This window comes from Gymnogyps californianus, chromosome 3 (assembly GCF_018139145.2).
Source record: "Gymnogyps californianus isolate 813 chromosome 3, ASM1813914v2, whole genome shotgun sequence".
Classification (NCBI taxonomy): Eukaryota; Metazoa; Chordata; class Aves; order Accipitriformes; family Cathartidae; genus Gymnogyps; species Gymnogyps californianus.
Window position 1 is genome coordinate 127,421,272 of NC_059473.1, and position 23,119 is coordinate 127,444,390.

Sequence of the window (23,119 nt, forward strand, 5' to 3'; positions counted from 1 at the left end):
TCGCTGCAGGGCTGATAGATTTGGGGATGTCCAGTGAGAGGTGGAACGGTTCTCACAGCTCTCTCCACCACATCCTCCCAAGGATCTTCTCTCCTGATCTCAAGAGGGCACCGATCTGATGTGACGAGGGATAATTACCAAATTAGGAGGAATGGGGTGGAAGGGAGAGCCAGCAGGACCCAGCAGCCTCTTCCGGCTGTCAGAGCCCGCTTGCCAGGAACAGCTGAGCAGCGGGGGTTGCAACACCGCGCCGCAGATGCATGCCCTCCGGATCTCGCCATGGGGAGGGGAAAAATGAATCACAAGCAAGTTGTGCAACAGTATTTTAAGTTTGGGGAGGTTTGCTTGAGGAGAGCGGCAACGTGCTAGGCTTGCTGGTTACTCAGATCCTCTCACAAAGCAGGGCCCAGGCCTTGGTGTGTGCGGGGATGGAAGAGATCTTTGTCATCCAGGAGGCATCAGCAGCCCTACCGCCGCAGTGAACAAGCAGCTTTGTTTTCTCCAACTCCTCCCCCAGCCGAGGCAGGGACAGGGCCTCCGCTGCTCGGCCACAGGCACGGGTCAGGCCAGCCGAGGAGGTTCTGGTCCCAGCATTTCTGGTTCCTCACCTCGAGGGACAAGCTCCCGTGGAGCCCTCCGGCACAGACCCTCCCAGCCCTCGGTCACCTCCAGCTCCCACCACTTCAGGGACGGCTGGAACCCAGAACTTGTGTAAGGACAAGAGCCCCGACGGAGCTGGCGGTAACAGCCCTGGGTGCTCAGGACGTTGTGTGAGGAGGAACAGAAAAGGGGTTGAAGTTGCTTCGCCTGCTGCCGTATGAGACACCGTTCCTCTTAGCAGCGGTGACCACGGCGTGGTCCGTGCTGCGAGTACCCTGGGCCAGACCGGGAGCTCTGAGCTCCAGCCACCTCTCCGGCTGTAGGCACATGCGGCGCCCAGCTGCCTTGTTGATTTCGCCTGTTGTTGTCATCGAGGCAGGGGAACTTAAAATAAATAAATACTAAAACTATACCCGGGAGCTGGGTGAATTTTTTGAGACGCTCCTGGAGAACCCAATGTAAGAAATAAGCTTTGTCAGGAAGGTGAATTCCTGAGGAGGGGAAGTAAAGGCGATGCAAGGGGGGTCCCCTGCGCTGCTTTTCTCTTTTGCAGATACTTACATGTGTGGTGTTGGGTCTCACCAGCCTTTCCAGCCATCCTCCTGCCTCCAGCTGATCCACCCAGCCAGACCGAGCAGCTTCCGAAAAGGCCACAGGCCGGTGTTCGGAGCGGCTCCTACCACCGCTGCCGGCGGGGTCGGGCTTTCGCCAGTTTGGATCGTACGTCCCTGCCTCTCACCCCGTCTGTCTCCCAGGCAGGGCTGTAGTGGACAGCCAGAGAATAAGAGGAACAAAAAAGGCAGCTCCGCATCCCTGAAACGGGGACCCTCTCCCCCGTTTTCTGTTCCAGCTGGCATCGCCCTGTCGAGAGCAGAAGGACTTGGTCAGCACTTCCAGGCGCAGGGAGGATGCAAAGGTCACGCAGAGCCCAGCGCCTTTGGCAGAGGGCTCGGTGTGCCCGGCACGTCTCTTATTTCTGCACAGTCACCTCGGCTCAGCTTCTGGCGAGGCAGTGCCAGCACGGGCGGCTCAGCGGGGCTCTGCCCAGCGGCGGGCAGCACGCTTGGACACATCCGAGGAACTTTTTGCCCTCGCCGCTGCCCGGTCCAGCTCTGCGCAAGGTGACGGGGCAGACCTCGGCCACGCGCTTGCAGGGGCTCCTTCCCCAGGTTTAATGCTTAAGGACCTCGGTCTTCGCTTGCCTCTGACCCCCGCCCAGGACAGCCGCCCCCCTCCAAGAGGTTCAGCCCCTCTGCCTGCTGCCAAAAGTTTCTGCCCTCCGGTCGTAGCATCGCTTGCTTACGCTGGGTCATGATCCCACGCTGCCGGCGAGCGGGGGAAGAAGCTCCGCATTGTTGTCGTCAGTGCTTTGCGGAGCCAGTCACTGCCTTGTTTTCTAAGGTTTTTCACCAGGGAGCGGAGCAGCGATTAGAACAAGGGACTGAGAAGCGGCGATTGCCCGCTCGCCGCTGAATGATGCTTTGACCTCCGGCAAGCGTCAGCACCGCTTCCCCCCGGCACCCGGGGACTCGCCGCGTACCTGGCGCAGAGGCAGCGCTGGCTCCAATTCCTTATTCTTTGTGGAGCAGCTTGAGGTCACTGAATGAAGGGCTCCTTAGAAGCACGTTAACAATAAATAAGTAGTTACCTACAAAGGAAGATGAAGCGTTAGTCCCCGGATCCGTGTAGAAAAGGGCCTGCCCCACACGCACTGGGGATTTATTCTGCTTACGGGAGGATTTGGAGGGATCTCGGGGGGAGCGTGGGAACGCCCCAGTGCATTTGTGGAGCGCTGTACAACCAGAGCTCTGCCTCTTTCAATTACATCTTGCCAGCAGATTATTAAATCCTTTAATCTCTGAGCAATGATGCTGAGCTAGTTGCCTTACAGACATTGCTCACACCACATCTGTTGAAAACCCGGATCCAAGATAAAAGCCTGCAGCCTCCCACGTGGTTGCCAGCCATCCCTTTTCCCCCCTCCCTCAGCTCCCGTGGGACGACAGCAGAGACGGGAAGAGGGACGGTGGGGCACAGCCTGGGGCTGCGAGACCTCGGCAAGCGGCTGCAGAGTTTCCCCAGGTGACGCAGGAGTCGAGGCAGAGCCGGGACACGGCTTGGGGGCCGCAGACAAGGGGCATTGGGCACGTGTAGGCTCCCAGCCTGCAGCCCCCGAAGCCGGGCAGGGCTGCAGCTCCTTCCAGCCCCCCCGTTAGCGTGGCCGGTGATTGGCAAAGTGGCACAAGATACTGCTAAGCCATCCAGCCCCGCATCCCAATTGGATTCATCCTCTGGGGCCACGTCAGAGGGTCTTCTCCTCGAGGGCAGCCCCAAGGGCCTGCAGGAGAGGCAGCACTTTGCAGTAGCTTTTATTCCTCGTCTGCCGTTCGTCAGGAGATGCAGCTCATCACTCACCCGGCTGTTTGAAGTGTCTGGGGTCATTTGGAAAATGGGCAGTTTCCTTTAACGACATGCCTGTGGATGGGAAGATGTTGGAGCTCTGCGCCCCGAGCTGGCTCCCATACCGCCGCTGCCTTCTAATTATAGAGGAGTCAGCTGCCGGCAAACTGATCCATCCTAAATCCAGGCTTAGTATGAGCTGCGCTTGCCCCTCCAGCTCCCCCCCACCTTTTGATACAGGGTGAATCTTGCACTGGAGCGATTCCCTTGCTGCCTTCCCGAGTGGCTGTGGGAGCTCCCCTTTCCCTGCCCTCCCGTGCTGTGCCCGGGCGGTCTCTGCTGCTCTACGAACGCTTGGCTCGCAGTCTGAAAAAGCCAGAAAACCTCTGATCTCAGCCCAAGGGGTGGCTGGAGGCCGAGGCCACGGCTGGTCAACACCAGGGACGCTTGTGGCAGCCACCTGCGGTCCCCATCAGCAGAGCTTGCCTTCCCCTGCTCCTGGCTCCTCCAGCCCGTCCTGCACTGACCCTGCTGCTTGCTCTCCCTCTTTCCATAGGCGTCGTGGCCGGGAGGTGGAGGCAGCCTGGTCCTGCTTGCAGGGTCCATAGGGGACAACCGGGAGCCATTTCTTCCTCCAAGCCCTGTGCAGGGAACCTGGCTCGCTGGGTTGGGGTGGCTGGGGAGAGAAGGAGGCGTTTGCGGTGCGGGTCAGGAGGATTTAGCAGAAGCTGGAGGCTCATTCCCAGATATCTTTTGCAGAAGCGGCGTGGTAGGACACATCTCTCAAGTCACAGAGATACAGAAAGGTGTTCCATGCCGAGAGGGGAGACATGCCAGGGGTGGCAGCAGGGGGACCCCAGCATGGGGTGGCCTTTGCTGTCGGAGAGGCTACGATGGGTGGCCAGAGCAGCTCCAGTTCCTGAGGAGAAGAGACCAGGCAAACATCAGCTGGGTCAAGCAACAGGCGGCTCTTGGGCAAATGGCCGAGCTCTCCGCAGCTCGGCTGCTTGGCTGTGGGATGGAGCTCAGCTGGGAACGTTGGGAGGCAGCTTGCCCCAGGAGTTGGGACGGGTGGCTCCTCGGGCACCCTCCACGCTCCCCAGCAGTGCCAGGAAGAGAGGAGCAGCCAGAGAGACTCTGCTGTTTCACAGGCTCCCCGGCCAGTGACCCGGCACGTCGAAACAGGGGCAGCACGAGGGAAGCCGGGGACAGCACGAAGGAAGCCGGGAGCACATGGCGGATGAGGAGTGACACAAGCAGACGGGGATACGGCTGAACTGAACCGCAAAAGTGCCGTGGAGGAGGGAAATGGGGAAATAAATCCGGTGGATCTCTGGGAATGCTGGTGAGCTGGTTTGGGGAGAAAGCAGTCAAATGCCTGCCGGACCCCCAGGGTCCCTTTCCCCCTGTAGAAGCCAAGAGAAGAAAGCTGAGAGCGAGAAGGGCCATCGGTGGGGGGCAAGCAAGAGGATCCAGTCTCTCAGCTGCTGCCCGAGCTGGAGACAGCATCACACAGGGACGTATCCTTTCCCCATCAGGGAGGACGGGCTTTTCTCCGGGGCTGGTCCGGCCAGCACCAATACCAGTTAGTTAAACCTCAAGGAAAAGCTTAAGTAATCTCAACCCAATGCTGCCAGCATGAAGCCATATCCCTGCTCCCAGCCCACATCCCTGCTCCCAGCCCGTCCCTGCTCCAGCCCACATCCCTGCTCCCAGCCCACGTCCCTGCTCCCAGCCCACTCCCTGCTCCCACCCTGCGTCCATGCTCCCAGCCCATGAGCTTTTCTGTCTCGCCCTGTCCCCGCAGCAGCACCCGCAGAGGGCTCAGGGCCCCCCTGGGGACAGCGGTGCCTCCTGGCTGTGGCAGGACTCTGCCCAAAGGCTGCTCGTTGAGCCCCAGCACCATTTTTCTGGTGGCAGCTGGGGAGGAAGGTTTTGGCAGCCCGGGATTGCTCCTGCTGCGACCTTGGTTTAAGCAAAGCAAGGCGCAACAGGGCTGGGCAGTGACAGCGAGCCGCGCTGAATGGCACGGGGACCTGGGAACGAGGGACTGTGGGGATGATGAGGAGCCGAGCAGGAGGAGGTGGAGGCCAAGCACCATCAGCCCCGTTCTGCTTCCCAGCTCCGAGTCGAGGCCGCAATCGGAGCAGCTTTGAGACAACCTCAGGCAAGAGTTTGGGGAGGAGGGAGCTGGCGGCACCGGCCAGCCCCATGCGGGTGCAGCCGGGGGCTGAGCACCGTCTGCCCGTGGGGACACGGGGCTGTCAGTGGGTTAGGGGAGCGCTGACCCGGGGCAGCTATTGCACCGGGGCATGTGGGGCAGGTCCCGGCACGTCCCTGGCACCCTTTCCTCACGCCCCGGCAGAAAGCCTGGGGTGGTCCAACCACCCCAGGGACCGCGGTGCTGAAGGAGATGGGACAGGGACCTCAGGGTTCCACAGGTGGCAGAGCATCACCGCCAGCACCAGCACTGGGCATCCCTTCCCTCCCACGTCTGCCCGGCTCCGGCTAGTGCTGCTGCCCAGGCCAGGCAGCCAGGGAAACCCGAGAGGCCGGGGCAGACCGTGGGAAGGGCATCGCAAGGTCTCCTGCCGCCCTGCTGCCAGCACCCGGCGCAGGCAGGGCCCTGCTGCCTGTCCATCCTTGCTGCCCTGTCGTTGCTGTGCCACAGATGTCAAGCTGGAGGGCTCTCCATCACTGTCACCCTCATCGGCACAGCCTCCGCCTCACTACGAGTGACGCTGGCGTGATTTGGCCAGGGCCACTGCCGGAAACCTGCCCGGCTTGGCAGGACTTCCCTCCCACTCCTCATTAATTCCTTAACGACTCCGGCCCGCGGGTTTGCCAAGTCTGGGCAGCCCTGGACCCCCCAGCCTCAGGGGATGCCTCACCCTGGGGGGCTGCCCCAGGATGGAGGGTGCTGGGTGTCCCAATGGCTGGGGGGGATACGGGGCCACGGCCCCCCCGGCTCCCCCCGGCCACCCACAAGGGCTGGGAATTGGCTCGCTTGGCGTTTTCCAGCATTTTTTCCAGCGCAGAGCTTCTCCCCAGAGCGGAGCTTGGCTGTCTTTCCATGGGAGTGTGGGGTGCTCGGGGGGCCATAGCCCCTTCCCATCCCATCCCATGCCAACCACCAGCACGGCCCCCCGGCACGGCCAGGGCGAGGGCAACAGCCGCTCATACCGGGGTCCCTGCCGCCGGCCGCACGTGCAGCCCCCGCCTCACCCCACGGCAGCACTGGGGACCCGGCACGGGCAGGACCGGGGGGTCCCTGGGAAGCAGCAGGGTGGGAAGAAAGCCAAGGGGAAACTGCCCCCAGCACACCTCCGTTCAGCACCCCGGGGGCTGGGGATCACTGGTGGCCAGGACGAGGCAGGGTGACGGATGGCCAGGGGTGCCAAGGTGTCCTGAAGACAGCTGTGGTGTCCCAGGGATGGCCATAGCATCCCAGGGTCATCCATGGTGTCCCAGAGGTGGCTGCAGTGTCCTTGCAGTGACCACGGTGTGCCAGAGATGACCATAGTGTTGCAGGGTCAGCCACATTGTCCCAAGGGTGGCTCCAGTGTCCCTGGGGTCACCATGGTGTCTCAGGGATGGCTGCAGTGTCCCAGAGGTGACTGTGTTGCCCCAGGGACAGCCTCGGTGGCCCAGGAGTGACCATGGTGCTGGCAGTGGTGTCTCAGGGTGGCCACGGTGTCCCAGAGATGGCTATGATGTCCCAGGGATGGCTGCAGTGTCCTGGGCGTGACCATGGTGTCCCAGGGATGGCCATAGTGTCCCAAGGATGGCTGCGGTGTCCTGGGGGTGACCGTGGTGTCCCAGGGATGGCAGTGGTGTCCCAAGGGTGGCTGTGGTGTCCCAGAGGTGGCTGTGATGTCCCAGGGATGACTGTGATTTCCCAGGGATGGCTGCAGTGTCCTGGGCATGACCATGGTGTCCCAGGGGTGGCCATGGTGTCCCAGGGATGGCAGTGGTGTCCCAGGGGTGGCCATGGTACCCAAAGCCAGCCAGATTTCCAAGGGATGGATACAGCCTCTCAGGGGTGTCTACCTTGTCCTGACAGCAGCCATGATGCCCAAGGGATGGCTGCAATGTCCCGAGGTGGCCATGGGACATGAGGACATGGGACGGGGAGGAACGGGAAAGCTGAGGCTGCGGGAACCGGGACCCCCCCAGCCCCGCTGCAGTGGCAGCAGCGTTTTGGGGCTGACCCAGGCCCACGGTCAGGCCTCGAATGGCATCCCACCCCCACGTTGCACCCAGACCGTGTCCCCTGTCCCGGCCAGCCCAGTGTCACCCTTGGGATGCTTGGTCCCACCTTGGCCGTGGCACTGACGCCAGTGCAGTACCTGCAGCAAACGAGGGAGGGGGCAGCATCCCTGGGGGGCCATAGAGACCCTCAGACCCCGGGGTCTGGGTGGGAGCGGGGTGATGCCCCACTCACCCCACATGGGGACCCACCGGGGGGGGCCAGCGGGGCCATGAGTCACCGTGCGGCTCCCTTCACCCCGGGACTCACCCTGCACCCCACCCCGTGACTCAGGGCTCGTCAATCCACCCCCACGGGTGCTCGGTCACCCACGCACCCTGTCCTGCGCCACCGGCCGCACCGGGACGCCACCAGCCACACCAGCGGCACCCCCACCTGGCCAGGGCTGCCCCAGGGTCCCCGAACCCACACCCCCTCCTCGCACATGGATGGGATAAAGCTGGTGATGGGGGTCCCACGGTGTGGCCCCCATAGGCACTGTATCCCCCCATGCAGCAAAGGGTGGGGGGCAGCGGGGGGGCTCAGGGCTCAGCTCCGCTGCTTTGGGGGCTTTTGGGGTGGGTGGCCCCATAGTGTCCCTGCCCGCGCACCCCGGGGCTGGCCCAGGAGGGGCACAATGAGGGTCCGCTGTCCCCCCGGCCCCACCGCCCCGGGGACAGCCCTGGGCTGCCCTAAAGGTCAGGCCCGAGGCCAGGCCAGAGGCCACCGGCCACCAGCACCAGCAGCACGCTCGGGTCCGGTGCTGACACCTGCGGGCGAGGGACCGTCCCTACATGGCACTCTGCCCTGCATGTCACCCTGCCCTGCTTGTACCTGTGCCCCTCCATGTCATTCTGCCCCTCCATGTCACCCCATCCCTCCGTCACCCCCTCCCTACATGTCACCCCTCCTGACATGTCACCGGTCCCTCTATGTCACTTTGCCCTTATGTCACCCCCTTCTTATGTGTCACCCCTACCCATCACCGCAGCCTGCGGGAGATTTGGGGCAGGGGCACCGCAGCCGGGGGGGCTGCTGGGGGAGCAGGGCTACGGCGCCCTTGAACCCCAACTGGCCTTGGGGACGCCGGGCCAGTGCCACAGGGCCTGGCATCCTGTCCTCTCCTGCGTCGTCCCCGGAGGCTGCGGCGGTGCCGTGGGGCAGTGCCGGGCGCTGACGGAGGCCGAGGCGAGGGGGAGCGTGGAGCCAGGGGTACGGCTGCCCTGGGTGCTCGTGGGGAGAAGTGGCATCACAGCCTGGTGGGACCCCCCCCCCAGACACACACGTGGGGTACGGTGCTGCCCAGCCCCATGCTGCAGCCTGGTGCGGGGTGAACCCGAGTCCTGCAGTGCCCTGTCCTCGTCCTCCAGCACTGGGATCGGGGCAGCCCAGGCCCCAGCAGTCACCCCCTCCATAGCCCCCACCCCCCCCCATAATCCCCTCCTTCCATTCTCTACCCCCTCCATCTCCCCATTGCCCCCTCCATCCCTTCTCCATCCCCTCTCCATCCCCGCATCGCCCCCTCCATCCCTTCTCCATCCCCTCTCCGTAGTCTCCCCATCCTCTCTGTTGCCCCTCCATCCCTCCTCCACCCTCTCCACCCCCCTCCATCCCCCATCGCCCCCTCCATCCCTCCTCCATCTCCCCTTCATCCCCTTCTATTGACCCTCCATTCCCCTCCACCCTCCCCACCATCTCCATCCTGCCTCCACCACAGCCTCCATCCCCCCTGCATTGTCCCTCCCATCCCCCTTCCACTCCCCCTCCATCCCTCCCTCCATCGCTGCTGCATCCCCCTTCCACCCCCCCATCATGCCCTCCACCGAAGCTTCCATCCCCCTCCATCCCCTCTCCATCCCTCCTCCATCCCCCTCCACCCTCCCCATCATCTTCTCCACCCTCCCCTGCATCCTCCCTCCATTGTCCCCCCATCCCACCTCCATCTCCCCTCCATCCCTGCTGCATCCCCCTTCCACCCCCCCTCCATCACGCCCTCTGTTGTCGCCTCCGTCCCCCTCCATCGCTGGGGCTGTGCCTTCGGGAGGGGACCGTCCCCCCCCCCGAAAGCTCCTCCTGGAGACAGAGGCCTTGGATTGCACCAGGCAGTCCTGCGTATGGCAGCAAATACCCTAATTAATTAATTATGGGATAATCTCTGGTTCCGGGGAACGGGCAGCTGCTGAGGCTCGATTAACCACAAGAATGTTTAATCTCCCACCAAAGCCCCGGGCTGCCTCTTCCGTAAGGCACCGGGGATTATTCCCTCTGGGCCGCAAGCGAGCCCATGCAGGGACACACCAGCCGTGCCGGAGCTGGCAGAGGGACGGGACTGGGGTCCGGGACTGGGATGCCAGGGTTTGCTGCGGTGAGGGGCACGCACAGCCTGGGGCAGCCCAGCAACCCCGAAACACCGCAGGGGCGGCTGGCGAGGGTGACGCTGCCCTGGCCCCGCAGGAGATGGGGGGGGGTGGGGTGTGGTATCCCTGTTCTGGCTGCCAGGCCCGAGGAAAGAGCTTTGTCCCTGCCAGACTGCTGGGGCTGGGCACCTCCCCCTGCCCTCTCCTGCCTCTCCTGTCCTCCATCCTGCACCCTGCATCCCAATCCTGCATCCCTTATCCCACATCATGTACCCTGCGCCCTGCATCCCGCATCCCAGTCCTGCATCCTGCAACCCACATCCTGTACCTTCCATCACACATCCCAGTCCTGCATCCTGCATCCCACCTCATGTACCCTGCATCCCACATCCCAGTCCTGAACCCGTATTCCACGTCCTGTACCCTCCATTGCACATCCCAATCCTGCATCCTGCATCCAACATCATGTACCCTGCATCCCACATCCCAATCCTGCATCCCGCATCCCTCAAAATTACTCTGCATCCCACATACAAATCCTGCATCCTGCAACCCACATCCTGCACCCTGCATCCCACATCCCAGTCCTGCATCCCAATCCTGCATTCTGTATCCTTCATCCTGCATCCCAGTCCTGCATCCCAGTCCTGCCTCCTGTATCCTGCATTCTGCATCCCAATCCTGCATCCCAGTCCTGCATCCTTCATCCTGCATCCCAATCCTGCCTTCTGCATCCCACATCCCAATCCTGCATCCTGCATCCCACATCCTAATCCTGCATCCCAGTCCTGCATTCTGCATCCTGCATCCCAGTCCTGCATCCTTCATCCTGCATCCCAATCCTGCCTTCTGCATCCTGCATCCCAATCCTGCATCCCAGTCCTGCATCCCACATCCCACTCCTGCATCCCAATCCTGCATTCTGTATCCTGCATCCTGCATCCCAGTCCTGCCTCCTGTATCCTGCATTCTGCATCCCAGTCCTGCATTCCATCCTGCCTCCTGTATCCTGCATCCTGCATCCCAGTCCTGCATCTTTCATCCCGCATCCCAATCCTGCCTTCTGCATCCCGCATCCCAGTCCTGCATCCTTGATCCTGCATCCCAATCCTGCATCCTGCATCCTGCATCCCGCATCCCGCATCCCAGCCCGGCATCCTTTATCCCACACCCTGCACCCGGCCTCCCAGCCCTGCATCCCAATCCCGCATCCCGCATCCCGCATCCCGCTCCCCCCCCCCGCCTCCCCGCCGGCTCCGGCGCAGCACAAAGGCAGGACTACAGCTCCCGGCGTGCCCGGGCGGGGGGCGGGCGGGGGCCGGGGCCGGCAGCGCACCCGCTGCCCGTGTCCCTGCCTGCGCCGCTGCCTCTGCCTGTGCGTGTGTGCCGGGCGGCAGCGAATCAGCCGCGCTGCCCGCCCCCGCCGGCAGCCGCCCTGCCCGCCCTGCCCGCCCTGCCCGTCCCCGCACACGGGCGGGGCGCAGCGGCCGCGCTGCCATGAACGAACGCCCGGCGGGGCCGCCCCGCCGCCGCCCCCCGGCCCCCCGCAACCTCCGTCCCGCCTGCCTCCGCGGCCCCCGCACGGCCCCGGCTCCGGCCCCGGTCCCGGCCCTGCCCCCGGTCCCGGTCCCGGTCCCGGTCCCGGCCCGGGGATGCTGCGGGGGCGGCGCGGCTGAGCACCCCCCCCCCCCCCGGCTCCCTCCCTCCGCCGCCGCCGCCGCCGCCGCCGCCGCGCCCGGCCCCGCCCGCCGCCGCCGCCGCCGCCGCCGCCGCCGCCATGGCCGGTAAGTCCCGCAGCGGCTGCGAGGCGCTGAAGGTGGTGGCCCGCTGCCGGCCCATGAGCAGGAAGGAGGAGGCGGCGGGCTACGAACGCGTCCTGGAGCTGGACGTGAAGCTGGGGCAGGTGAGCATCCGAAACCCCCGCGCCTCCCCCGGGGAGCTGCCCAAGACCTTCACCTTCGACGCCGTCTACGACGCCAGCTCCAAGCAGGCGGACCTCTACGACGAGACGGTCCGGCCGCTGATAGACTCCGTGCTGCAGGGCTTCAACGGCACCATCTTCGCCTACGGCCAGACCGGGACCGGCAAGACCTACACCATGCAGGGGGCCTGGGCGGAGCCGGAGAAGCGGGGCATCATCCCCATCTCCTTCGAGCACATCTTCACCCACATCTCCCGCTCGCAGAACCAGCAGTACCTGGTGAGGGCCTCGTACCTGGAGATCTACCAGGAGGAGATCAGGGACCTCCTCGCCAAGGACCAGAGCAAGAAGCTGGAGCTGAAGGAGAACCCCGAGACGGGGGTCTACATCAAGGACCTCTCCTCCTTCGTGACCAAGAACGTCAAGGAGATCGAGCACGTGATGAACCTGGGGAGCCAGACGCGCTCCGTGGGCAGCACCAACATGAACGAGCACAGCTCCCGCTCCCACGCCATCTTCCTCATCACCATCGAGTGCAGCGAGACGGGGCCGGACGGCGAGGAGCACATCCGCGTGGGCAAGCTCAACCTGGTGGACCTGGCCGGCAGCGAGCGCCAGAGCAAAATGGGGCCCACGGAGAGCGCCCCAAGGAAGCGTCCAAGATCAACCTCTCCCTCTCCGCCCTGGGCAATGTCATCTCCGCTCTCGTCGATGGCAAGAGCACGCACATCCCCTACCGGGACTCCAAGCTGACCCGCCTGCTGCAGGACTCCCTCGGGGGCAACGCCAAGACAATCATGGTGGCCACCTTGGGCCCGGCCTCTCACAGCTACGACGAGAGCCTCTCCACCCTCAGGTTCGCCAACAGGGCCAAGAACATCAAGAACAAGCCCCGGGTGAACGAGGACCCCAAGGACACCTTGCTGCGGGAGTTTCAGGAGGAGATCGTCCGGCTGAAAGCCCAGCTGGAGAAACGCGGCATGCTGGGGAAGAAGAGGAGAAGGAGCAGCCGGAGGAAGAAAGCGGTGGATGGAGAAAGCGCCACGGAGAACGAAGGGGAGGACGACAACGAGGACGGCCTGGAGAAGAACATGGAGAATTACTTGAAGGAGCAGAAGGAGAGGCTGGAAGAGGAGAAAGCCGCTATCCAGGATGACCACAGCCTGGTGAGCGAGGAGAAGCAGAAGCTGCTGCAGGAGAAGGAGAAGATGATAGAGGATCTGCGGAAGGAGCAGGAGGCCACGGAGCTGCTGGCCACCAAGTACAAGGTACGTGTCGCCACCCGCCACCTGCGAGCGATGCTGGGGGAAGACCTGCTTTGCCTCCAGCCCCTCGTGGGGTGCTTGAATGGCTCCCAAGCAGGGTGCCTGAGCAAGGTGGGCTCCCAAGCAAGGTGGGCTCCCAAGCAAGGTGGGCTCCCAAGGAAGGTGGGCTCCCAAGGAAGGTGTCCAAGCAGGGTGCCCAAGGGCAGCCCCACGCTCCTTGCGTAGGGGTGGGCTGGGGTTGCCCTCAGACATGGACCTGCAATGGGGACCTTGTGTGGAAGCTCCTGGGGGTGCGGGGTGGGAGGGGCCACGGGGGAGTGCATCACCGGCGGCACGAGTTTGCGGTGCTCGGCTCTCGTCCCCCTCAGCACAACAAAGCAGCTTGCGGTGGGGCGGGGGAGTGATGCTGCAGATTTGTCCCCGGTGGCCCCGGGAACACGCCCAGGGCCGGGGCTGGGGACGCGGCACCGCCTGCCCCCCCCCACCCCGGTCCTGTCCAGCCCCACGGCTCCTGCCCTGCCTGCAGGGCTCTGCCGGGGACCGGCAGGGCTGTGAGCCCGCAGACAGGGCCTGGCAGCTCTGCAGGGACCCCCGTCCCCCCTCCCCGCCTCAAATCCTTCCTGGCACCCCGCAGCCAGAGCGGGGTGGGTGGGGACGTGTTACTGGTGTCCTCCGAGCCACCAGCTCAGGGATGCTCAGGGATGCGGGGCTGAGCACGAGAGGGGCCGTGGCAGCCCCAGCCCAGCCCCGGGTGGCCGTGCCGGGGGTCCGGGGCTGCACCACTGCCCCCCACCCCAAGCCCTGTTCCCGTCCCTGGCGAGGCTGGGGGGTCCTGACCCCCTCCCACCTGCCCACGGCTGCTGAGGGGCCGAGGGGAGCATGGGGCTGGGATGACGGTCACGGCGGTGGGGAGGGAGCCCCGGCACTCTGACCCGCCACGTCACGCTCCGGCACAGCCCCTCCGTCACCGCGGTGGCCCGGATGCGGTGGCTGGGCTGGAGACCTAGCACGGAGCCGTCCAGGCAGGGGCATGCCTGGGGTGTCCGTCCCTGCCTGGGAATTTGGGGGCTGAGCAGGGGGATGCTCTCGTGCCCTCCTCCATGGCCAGAGCCGCGTTTGTTGCAGCCCCGGGGACGCATGGCAGTGCCCGGGGACACACGGCCATGCCCAAGGATGCATGATCATGCCCAGGGATGCGTGGCAATGCCTGGACGCCTGCACAGAGACCCGCGGGCTCACACCGGGACGTGCTGCCAGGGCAGAGCCGTGGGGGGACACACCGGTCACCGGCTGGCATGACCGGTGTCCCATGACGGGTGTCCCGGTGGAGCAGGATGCTCGACGCAGAGGTGGGCTCCCCGCAGCCGATTCCCCCCGCCGCTGCCATGGTGGAGTGCAGGTTGTTGCTGGCAGCCGTCCTGCGCGGTCTCCTCGTCCGGCACGGCACAGCGGGGCTGGCTCGGGGCCATGGCGTGTCCTGTAACTGCTGAGTAACGAGGCAGGGCCGGAGGCGAGATGATGCCGCATCCCCTTCGGTGGCCTTTGGAGCCGCTCCCCGCGCCGGAACCCTCCGGGCATGGGGGTACGGTACAGTCACACCAGCGAGGTATTGCCCCAGGGGGCAAAAATCCCCCCTGCCCCAGCGATGGAGGGGCAGAGCCTGCCACGACGCTCGCCCCAGTGGGCACTGCCAGGGGCCTGCCTGGGGGGCATGGCGGGGGACACTGGGTGGCTTCCTGGTGCCCGTGGGCAGCTCTGCCACGCAGCGGGGCCAGGCACGGAGGCACCGGTGTGAAAAGAGCCCTGTGTCCCGCTCACGCGTTTAACGGCTCCGTAGTGACCATGGCAAAGGCAGACGTAGTAACTGGGGGGGACACGGGGTGCCCCACACACACGCGGGCGATGCACGCTGGATCCCGTCTTGCCGTCACACTCGTGGACGTGGGCTCTGCCTCTGCCGTCTGGCACAGCCGGGGCCTGGCCCCACCATCCGGCTGGGACACGTGCAAAGCATCGAGCTCAGAGAGGCGGGGGCCAGCCCACCCTGGCAGATGTGCACCCTGGCACCCAGATGTGCACCCGGGCACCCAGATGTGCGCCTGGGCACCCAGGCGGACGGGCCGTGCCGTGGCGGCAGGCTGCAGGGGAACCTCTGCCCTGGCTTGGCCAGGGTGCTGGGCACGGCTGCTCCGGGCCCCTCGCCCGACGGCTCTGCCAGGTGCCGAGGCCGGGGTCAGCGGGCAGGAAAGTGCCGGGGAAGTTATTTGGGTGCCGGAAATGAATTCCCGTGAGAGGCTTAGCGTTCAATCTGTCCCACGCGTTAAAGAAGATTGGGAGTCGTCTTCGTTAGAGGGAATAAATGCTTTGGCGGGGAGCGCTAAGAAACCCCTTAATCCCACGGCGAAGGCGGTAGCCGGCGGTGAACCCCGCGGGGAGGGGTAGCAGCACCGTGCCCTGGCCGAGCATCGTCCCAGCACCCGCCTGGTCCGCCTCTGGTCCCCTCCCTGCACCCCGGTAGGGTGTAGGGGACACTCACCATCAACGGTGTGTGATTAGGACCAAGAACTGGGTTTGGAAGAGAAGGGGTGAAGGGCCCGTAGCGTCCCAGTGCCCCCAGCCTGGCTGCTCCGGGGAGCCCTGGCAGGGGACGGCACGGGGCCGGGTCGGGGGGCTGCCCTCAGGGGTCTCAGCCCCCCCACCACAGCAAGCCGGTGGCTTCCCAGCAAAACGCCCGGCCAGCAGCACCCACCCGAAGGCGGCGGGGCTGGGAGGAAGGAGGAATCCCTGGTGTCGGGGCCTGGGGGGGGGTGCAGCAGGGTTGGGGGGGGCTGGATGGGGCACCCATGGGGGGGACGCGCCCCTCAGCACTGAACGGCTGCGAGGGTCTCGCAGGGGTGGGGGAAGGTGGGAGCGGGTGGTGCGGATGCGGGGGTTGTCCCATGGGTGCTGTGGGGCGGGGGGGCTGCTTGCACGCCCCTAAAACCCCACGCTGCGCACCCCCACTGCGCACCCCCACAGCCGTCCCGCGCGGGGCCAGCAAGGGGCAAAAATAGGGGAAAAATAGGGGAAAAATAGTGGAAATAGAGTATTGTCCCGGCTAGCTGTCGGTGTGAATGGGGGTCGCCGGTTGGCCCGAGCCCCCACCTCTGTGCCCAGGGTGGTACTGGGGTACGGCCGGGGGGGGGGGGACACAGCACCCCCTGGGGAGAGCCCTGCCGAGGGGCACGTGCCGGCGGCACCGATGAATGCCATGTGCACCCCCCAAGTGCTGGCATCCCCCTGTGGCGTGGCGTGGCGTGGCGTGGCGTGGCAGCTCTCCTGCCTCGGAGGGCCTCGGCTATGGCAGCGGTGGGGCCCCGGGGGTCCGGGCACGGCGAGGAGCAGGGAGGGAGCTTTGCATTCGGGGTCCTTGATCTGGGGGGTGCAGAGAGGGACCCCGAGGGCACACAGCCGTGGGTGAGGGCAGCCGCGTGCCGGCGCGGTGGCGGTCAGCGGGGACGGCGGCGGGCGGTGCTGGCGCTGGCGCTGTGTCTGGGAGATTAATTTTTAAAGCCACGCGTGGCAGCGCAGGGGACGTCTGGGTCGGTCCCCGCTCATGCCCCTGAGCCGCAGCCGTGGGGGCACAGGGCGGCCCCCCCCCCCTCCCGCTGGTGCCAGCCACGCTGTCCCACTGGCACCCTGACACAGTAACATGGCTACAGGCATGCACGCACCCTGCACACGGGTGCACACGCATCTTGCACGGGTGTGCACAGACACCCAGTGCTTGTACGCACACCGGCACACGTGTGCACACGTATCCAGAGACACTTGGCACGTTGCGTGCACACCCCTGTGCCTGTGCACACAGATCCTGCATGCGTGTGTGCGCACAGGCCGCATATGTGTGTGGATGCACATGCTGCATGTCGGTGCACACGCATCACACGCACGTGTGCACGCACACCGCAGGAGGACTCGCACGTGCCTCACACATGGTGCAAGCCAGGGAAGGCTGGGCTGAGAGCACCGCGCTGGGGCTGGAGGGAAGGCTGCGCGTGTGTGTGTGCGCGCGCGCGCGCACGTGCACGTGTGTGTGCACGCATGTGTGTGCATGCAGAGGTGTGCGTGCATGACTGTACTAATGTGTGCATGCATGGGGGGGGCTGTACATTAACGTGTGCATGCATGGGGTAAAGGAGAGTGTGCTTCTGTGTGAGCACCAACGTCTGCATGCTTGGGCGTGCGTGTAGCAATGTGCGCACACACATGTGTGTGTACGAGTGTGTGCGTGCATGCCGGGGGGGTGACTGTGCACAGGCACGTGCATACACGGGTGCGTGCACGTACACCGAGGTGGGTGCGTGTGAGCGCTGCCGTGTGACAGGGGAGCCCCTTCCCCCAGGAAGGCAAAGGGAAACGCGGGTGGGGTGGGACGGGGTGGGATGGGGGAGTCGGGATGGGACGGGCTGGGGGGGTACGCACAGTCCCAGCGCCCGGCTGAGCCGTGGGAAGTGCTGCTGTGACTGGTTTCCCTGCGGCATCTCCCCCAGCAGGTCCCAGGGGGCTCGGGGCAGAGCCCCCCTCGCCCGGCTCGGCATGGCTTGGCACAGCTCGGCACGGCTTGGCACAGCTCGGCATGGCTTGGCGCAGCTCGGCATGGCTTGGCACAGCTTGGCACGGCTTGGCACAGCTCGGCTGGGGCTGGGTCCCCGCTGCCGGCAGCTGCTGCACATCGGCGGCGTCCTGCGGGCTCGCAGCTGTGCGGAAGGAAGCGGGACCCGAAACAGCCCGGGCTCAGCACCAGCGGCCCCGCACCACGTCCCCGTGGAGGGGGCACGTTGCTCGCATCCCCCCCTCCGGCCCCCGCCACCGTGCCCGGCGGTGCCGAATGTGCCCCAAGCTCGTCGGTGTCCACATGCGGCCCCCCTCCCCATCAGCTGGGGACCGAAGCGTGCGCCGCACCGAAAGCTCCGCCGCACCGAAAGCTCCCGCCTCCCCGAAAGCCGGGGTGAGGACAGGGTGCCCGGGACAGGGACCAGGGATGGGGGTGACCACCAGGCGAGGATGGGCTGGGGCAAACCTCGCGGGGGTGGTGGGTGGGAGAGCCATGCTCTGACCCCCCACCCCGCTCTGCACCCCCTCCCCTAGGCGATGGAGAGCAAGCTGCTCATCGGCGGCAGGACCATCGTGGACCACACCAACGAGCAGCAGAAGATGCTGGAGCTGAAGCGGCAGGAGATTGCCGAGCAGGTAACGGCGTGGGGCCTGACCCGGCTTAGGCGGGTGACGGGGTGTCCCGGGGGGCCGGTTCCCCCTCCCGGCTCTGAGCATTTCCCCCTGCGCCGCAGAAACGCCGGGAGCGGGAGATGCAGCAGGAGATGTTGCTGCGGGACGAGGAGACCATGGAGCTGCGGGAGACTTACACCTCCCTGCAGCAGGAGGTGGAGATCAAAACCAAGAAGCTGAAGAAGGTGAGAGCCTGGCAGGCGGGGATGACCGTCCCTCCGGCCGCCGGAGCCCCGGGGCTCGCCGCAGCCCCCGAGCCGCGGGGCTGAGGGGCTGCTCCTCTCCCCCAGCTGTACGCCAAGCTGCAGGCCGTGAAGGCAGAGATCCAGGACCAGCACGACGAGTACATCCGCGTGCGCCAGGACCTGGAGGAGGCACAGAACGAGCAGACGCGGGAGCTGAAGCTCAAGTAGGTGGTCGTGCGTCCCCCCTGCCCGGGCGCAGCCGTGCGGGGTGCGCAGGGCAGAGCTGGGGTGCGCAGGGCAGAGCTGGGGTGTGCAGCTGGAGGGAGTGATACGCCTGCTGACGGGGGCAACTGAGCACTTGCTGCCCCGTCAGCGGTGCCAGAAGGTGTACAACATATTTAAACCTGTTGAGCTGGTGGTGTGGTTTAACCCCAGCCAGCAGCCAAGCACCACGCGGCCGCTCCCTCACTCCTCCCTGCTCCCAGTGGGATGGGGAGGGGAATTGAAAAGAAAAGTAAAACCCGTGGGTTGAGATAAGAACGGTTTAATAACTAAAGTAAAATAAAATACATGACTAACAATAATAATAATAAAATATAATAATAACACTAATAATAATTGTAATAAAAAGGAATATAACAAAAAGAGAAATAACAGCCAAGAAAAGACAAGTGGTGCACAATGCAATTGCTCACCACCCGCTGACCGATGCCCGAGCAGCGATCCGCCCCTCCCGGCCAGCTCCCCCCAGTTTATATACTGGGCATGACGTTCCATGGTATGGAATACCCCTTTGGCTAGTTGGGGTCAGCTGCCCGGCCGTGCTCCCTCCCAGTTCCTTGCACACCTGCTTGCTGGCAGAGCATGGGAAACTGAAAAGTCCTTCACTTAGGATCAGCACTACTTAGCAACAACTAAAACATCAGCGTGTTATCAACGTCATTCTTACACTAAATCCAAAACACAGCACTGTACCAGCTGCTAAGAAGGAAATTAACTCTATCCCAGCCGAAACCGGGACAGCCGGGTGAGTTGCACATGAGAGTATTAAAAAGTTGCTGAGAAACGTGCAAAACCAGAAAATACGCAAGCAGAAACGACAGCACAGCAGCAGCGCGGGCTATGGCTGCGTTACGGGACGCGGCAGCGGTCGCTGGAGGTAGGCGTCCCCCGAGGGCACCCAGAGACCTGCTCCGGCCCCAGCACGGTCCTCGGAGGGAGAGCAGCTTCGGGGGGACGCGGGGTGAGCCCCAGCCCCGTGGGAGGTCTCGGCACAACGGTGGCAGCCAGCAAAGCTGGGAAGTGCTTTCCCTCCAGGAACCTCCCAGCAGGAGATGCAGCTTCTGGTCCACCATCGTTAGGGGGTTTGTTTTCACTTCAAGCAATTGTTTTATTCAATATCTTAAAAAAAAATCCCACCCAGACATATATAAATATTTTAGCGTTTTCAAGGTGAAATATTTATACTTTTACTAGTAACAAAATTTCATCTCAAATTTTGCTACCTTTCCCTTCAAACATGATTCACACTTTTTAAAAGCTGGCAACTCAACGAAAGCAACTCATCGGCTCGAAACAATTTTCTGCAGCTGCTCAATTTGCCCCCAAAAACGTGGGAAAAAAGATTCTGTTTGGGGTCCATTTTGCACCACTGAGCTTTCCTTTAGTTTCTGGTCGGGCAGCTGGGGGAGCAGACGGGTCCGGAGAGGAGACGGGAGGGTTCCTGCCTGGAGGAAGGCTTGCAGAGCTGCCTGAGGGTCTTCGCTCCTCTCTGATGACCATCTTCCTCTGCCCTCCCTCTCCTGCCTCTCTTGCCTCCCTGTTGGCTGGATCTATTGCTTCAACCTCTCCATTTCCATCATGTTTCCATCTTCTGGATGTTTGCTGTCTCCCTCTCCTCCTGACATCCCTTTCCTCTCCCTTTCTGACCTGTTTTCCGTCACTTGTCACATTAACTCCTTCCTCTCCTCCTCCTTCCCACCCCCTTGCTCCCGCTCCATCTCTCTCTCGGCCGGTCACTCGCTCAGGTACTTGATCATCGAGAACTTCATCCCACCAGAAGAGAAGAACAAGATCATGAACCGCCTGTACTTCGACGGTGAGGAGGACCAGTGGAAGTTCCAGCCGCTGGTGCCCACCGGAGGGTACGTCCCCGGCCCCGACCCACACTCTGCCCCAGCGCTGACGACCCGCAGGCACGAAGCCTCTGCCTGCAGGGCAGGGATGTCCCCGGGGCTGGGGGGGACAGCAGGGACCCAGGGGTGCTTGCAGGTGCCTACGGGTGGAAATCCTCTCCAAGCCAAGCCCCACCAAGAAGGGCCACCCTTCACTCACCGTAGACGAGCTCCGTTCGTCACTGTTTGGATGCGGTTTTAGTTGGTGTTTATGTTCTCTAATACATGTTCTTCTCTTAATTTATGTTTTAGAAACAGCAACCAAATGAAGAAGCGGCCTACCTCTGCGGTGGGGTACAAGAGACCCATCAGCCAATACGCCCGCGTGGCCATGGCCATGGGATCTCATCCTCGGTACCGGGTAAGTGAGAGGGCACTGGTGCGTGCCGGGGGGACCAGAAGTCATTGGATAAATGGGATGGATGGATGGGTGGGTGGGTGGGTGGGTGGATGGATGGGTGAATGGATGAGGTGGATGGGTGGATGAACAGTGGGAGAGAATATGGAGTAAACAAGTTCACGATGATTTGGGATACGTCAGTTCAAGCTCCCAGCTTTATCCTCCTACTTGGCGGGATCGGTGGCCGTGCTCTCAGCCGGCCCTTGAGCTGCTGGCTCACTGGCGCTGGCAGCTCCTGCCATTGGAAAGGACGAGGCCATTCAGCCTTGCCTGCTGGACTCAGCCCTGGGAAAGACCAGGAGAGCCTGAGCAGAGCCGTGAGCCTGCACCCCAGTTTGGAGCTTGCCCTGTGGCTGCGGCAGCCAGAGGAGGGTCCCGCTCCCCGGCGGGCTGGTCAGCTTCTCTTGGCAGCATGGACTTGCCAGAGCTGGTGCCGTGTTTTGCCATGCGGTGACTCCCCGTGTTGGTTTTCTCTTTGCCCTGTCCTGCTGCAGGCTGAGAACATCATGTTCTTGGAGCTGGACCTCTCCCCTCCGGCCATCTTCGAGTTTGAACGGAGCAGGGACCCGGCAGAGCAGGACCCCCGGGCTCTCCACCTGGAGAGGCTGATGCACCTGGACAGCCTCCTGGAGCGGCCAGCGGCCTCCCGGGTGAGGAAGTCCCGCTCCTGGTGAGTGCCGGCAGGCCGGGGGGGACGCGCGGGGGCTGCGGCGCGGCCGGGATGCTCCGTGCGGGGCGGTGCGTGGGCTTGGGGCAGGCGGAGGAGTCGCAGCGGAGCTGCAAGCCCCCCATTCCTTTTGGGGTTGAAACTGGCCGTGAGTTGTTGGGGTGTGATCGGATTTTAAAATACGGCTGACGTTGCTTTGGTAACGGTTGTTGGATGCGTATTAAAAACAGGGTGATGATGTCGTATATCATCATATACATCTCAGTACAGGAAAGACACGGACCTGTTGGAGCGGGGCCAGAGGAGGCCACAAAAATGATCCAAGGGCTGGAGCACCTCTGCTGTGAGGACAGGCTGAGAGAGTTGGGGTTGTTCAGCCTGGAGAAGAGAAGGCTCCGGGGAGCCTTATTGTGGCCTTTCAATACTTACAGGGGGCCTACAAGAAAGATGGGTGCAGACTTTTTAGCAGGGCCTGTAGTGATAGGACAAGGGGTGATGGGTTTAAACCAAAAGAGGGGAGATGTAGATGAGATGTAAGGAAGAAGTTCTTCACTGTGAGGGTGGTGAGGCACTGGCACAGGTTGTCCAGAGAGGCTGTGGATGCCCCATCCCTGGAAGTGTTCAAGGCCAGGCTGGACGGGGCTTTGAGCAAGCTGGCCTAGTGGAAGGTGTCCCTGCCCATGGCAGGGGGGTTGGAACTAGATGATCTTGAAGGTCCCTTCCAACCCAAACCATTCTATGACTCTATGATACACATATATCCCAGATGGCAAGACCCAAGGTATCATCCTGCCCAACACTGGGTGGCCTTTGGTGCTGCCTGCTTAGCTGACTGAGAAAATGGCTGGATTTTGGGGAGAGCAGGAGGCAGGTGAAGGAGAAGGAAACCAGGTTTTCTCTGCTCGTCTCCCCATCCAGGTGCCAGACGCCGCGGTCGCTGCCATCCTCAACCACGCATGTCTCCCTCACCTCCAGCTCCCCGCGCGCCGCCACGATGCCAGCTCAGGAGTGACGTCCTGGACCCCCTCGTCCCCCGCGCCGCCTCGCAGCGAGGACAGTGCCCCGCCGACACAGGCCGAGAAAGGGGCCCCAGCCGGCAGCATCTCCACTGGTCCCAGTTCGTCTTTGTCTTCAGCTACTTTGTGTGCGCGTGTGTTTGTGTGAGACGCTCACGAACAGCCCCCGGGGCGAGGGAGCTGCCCCCTCCTTCCTTCTGCCCACACACCCCCCCCCCCGCCCCGATCTGGATCTGTCACTTTATTTATTTAACGTATTTATTTATGGAGTGGTTGATGCGCAGAGTCAGGAGGTGCGTTCGGACTGGAGGACATCCAAGGCTGGCAACGGGCACCACGCCGCCCGCTCCTCGGGTACGCTCAGCTCCCAGCCCTCCCCACGCCGCCGCCGCAGCCCCTGCGCAGGGCTGGGGCACGGGGACGCCGCCGGGGTGGGCACCACCGGCGTACTGCTCACCATCGTGCTCCGCAGAGCAGGCAGGAGAGGGCCCGTGCCCCTCTCTGGTGGCTTTGGCAGAAGGTTGGGGCAGCCCTGGACTCCGGTGCTGCGTTTGCTTTGCTGGATCCCAGGGCATCTGGCAATTTCTGCAAGGATTTGGAGACTTTGTGGTGGCAGC

General features: G+C 63.7%; 1 protein-coding gene across 1 annotated transcript; it reads left to right on the top strand.

Moving 5' to 3' along the window:
* Positions 1-11,383: 11,383 nt before the first annotated feature.
* KIF3C (kinesin family member 3C) lies at positions 11,384-22,592 on the top strand. The gene is given in 9 exon segments (XM_050894190.1): positions 11,384-12,158; positions 12,161-12,795; positions 17,923-18,024; positions 18,123-18,245; positions 18,351-18,469; positions 20,273-20,389; positions 20,672-20,780; positions 21,314-21,489; positions 22,405-22,592. Coding segments are annotated over 9 exon segments (2,250 nt in total). The 3' UTR covers positions 22,499-22,592.
* Positions 22,593-23,119: the final 527 nt, after the last annotated feature.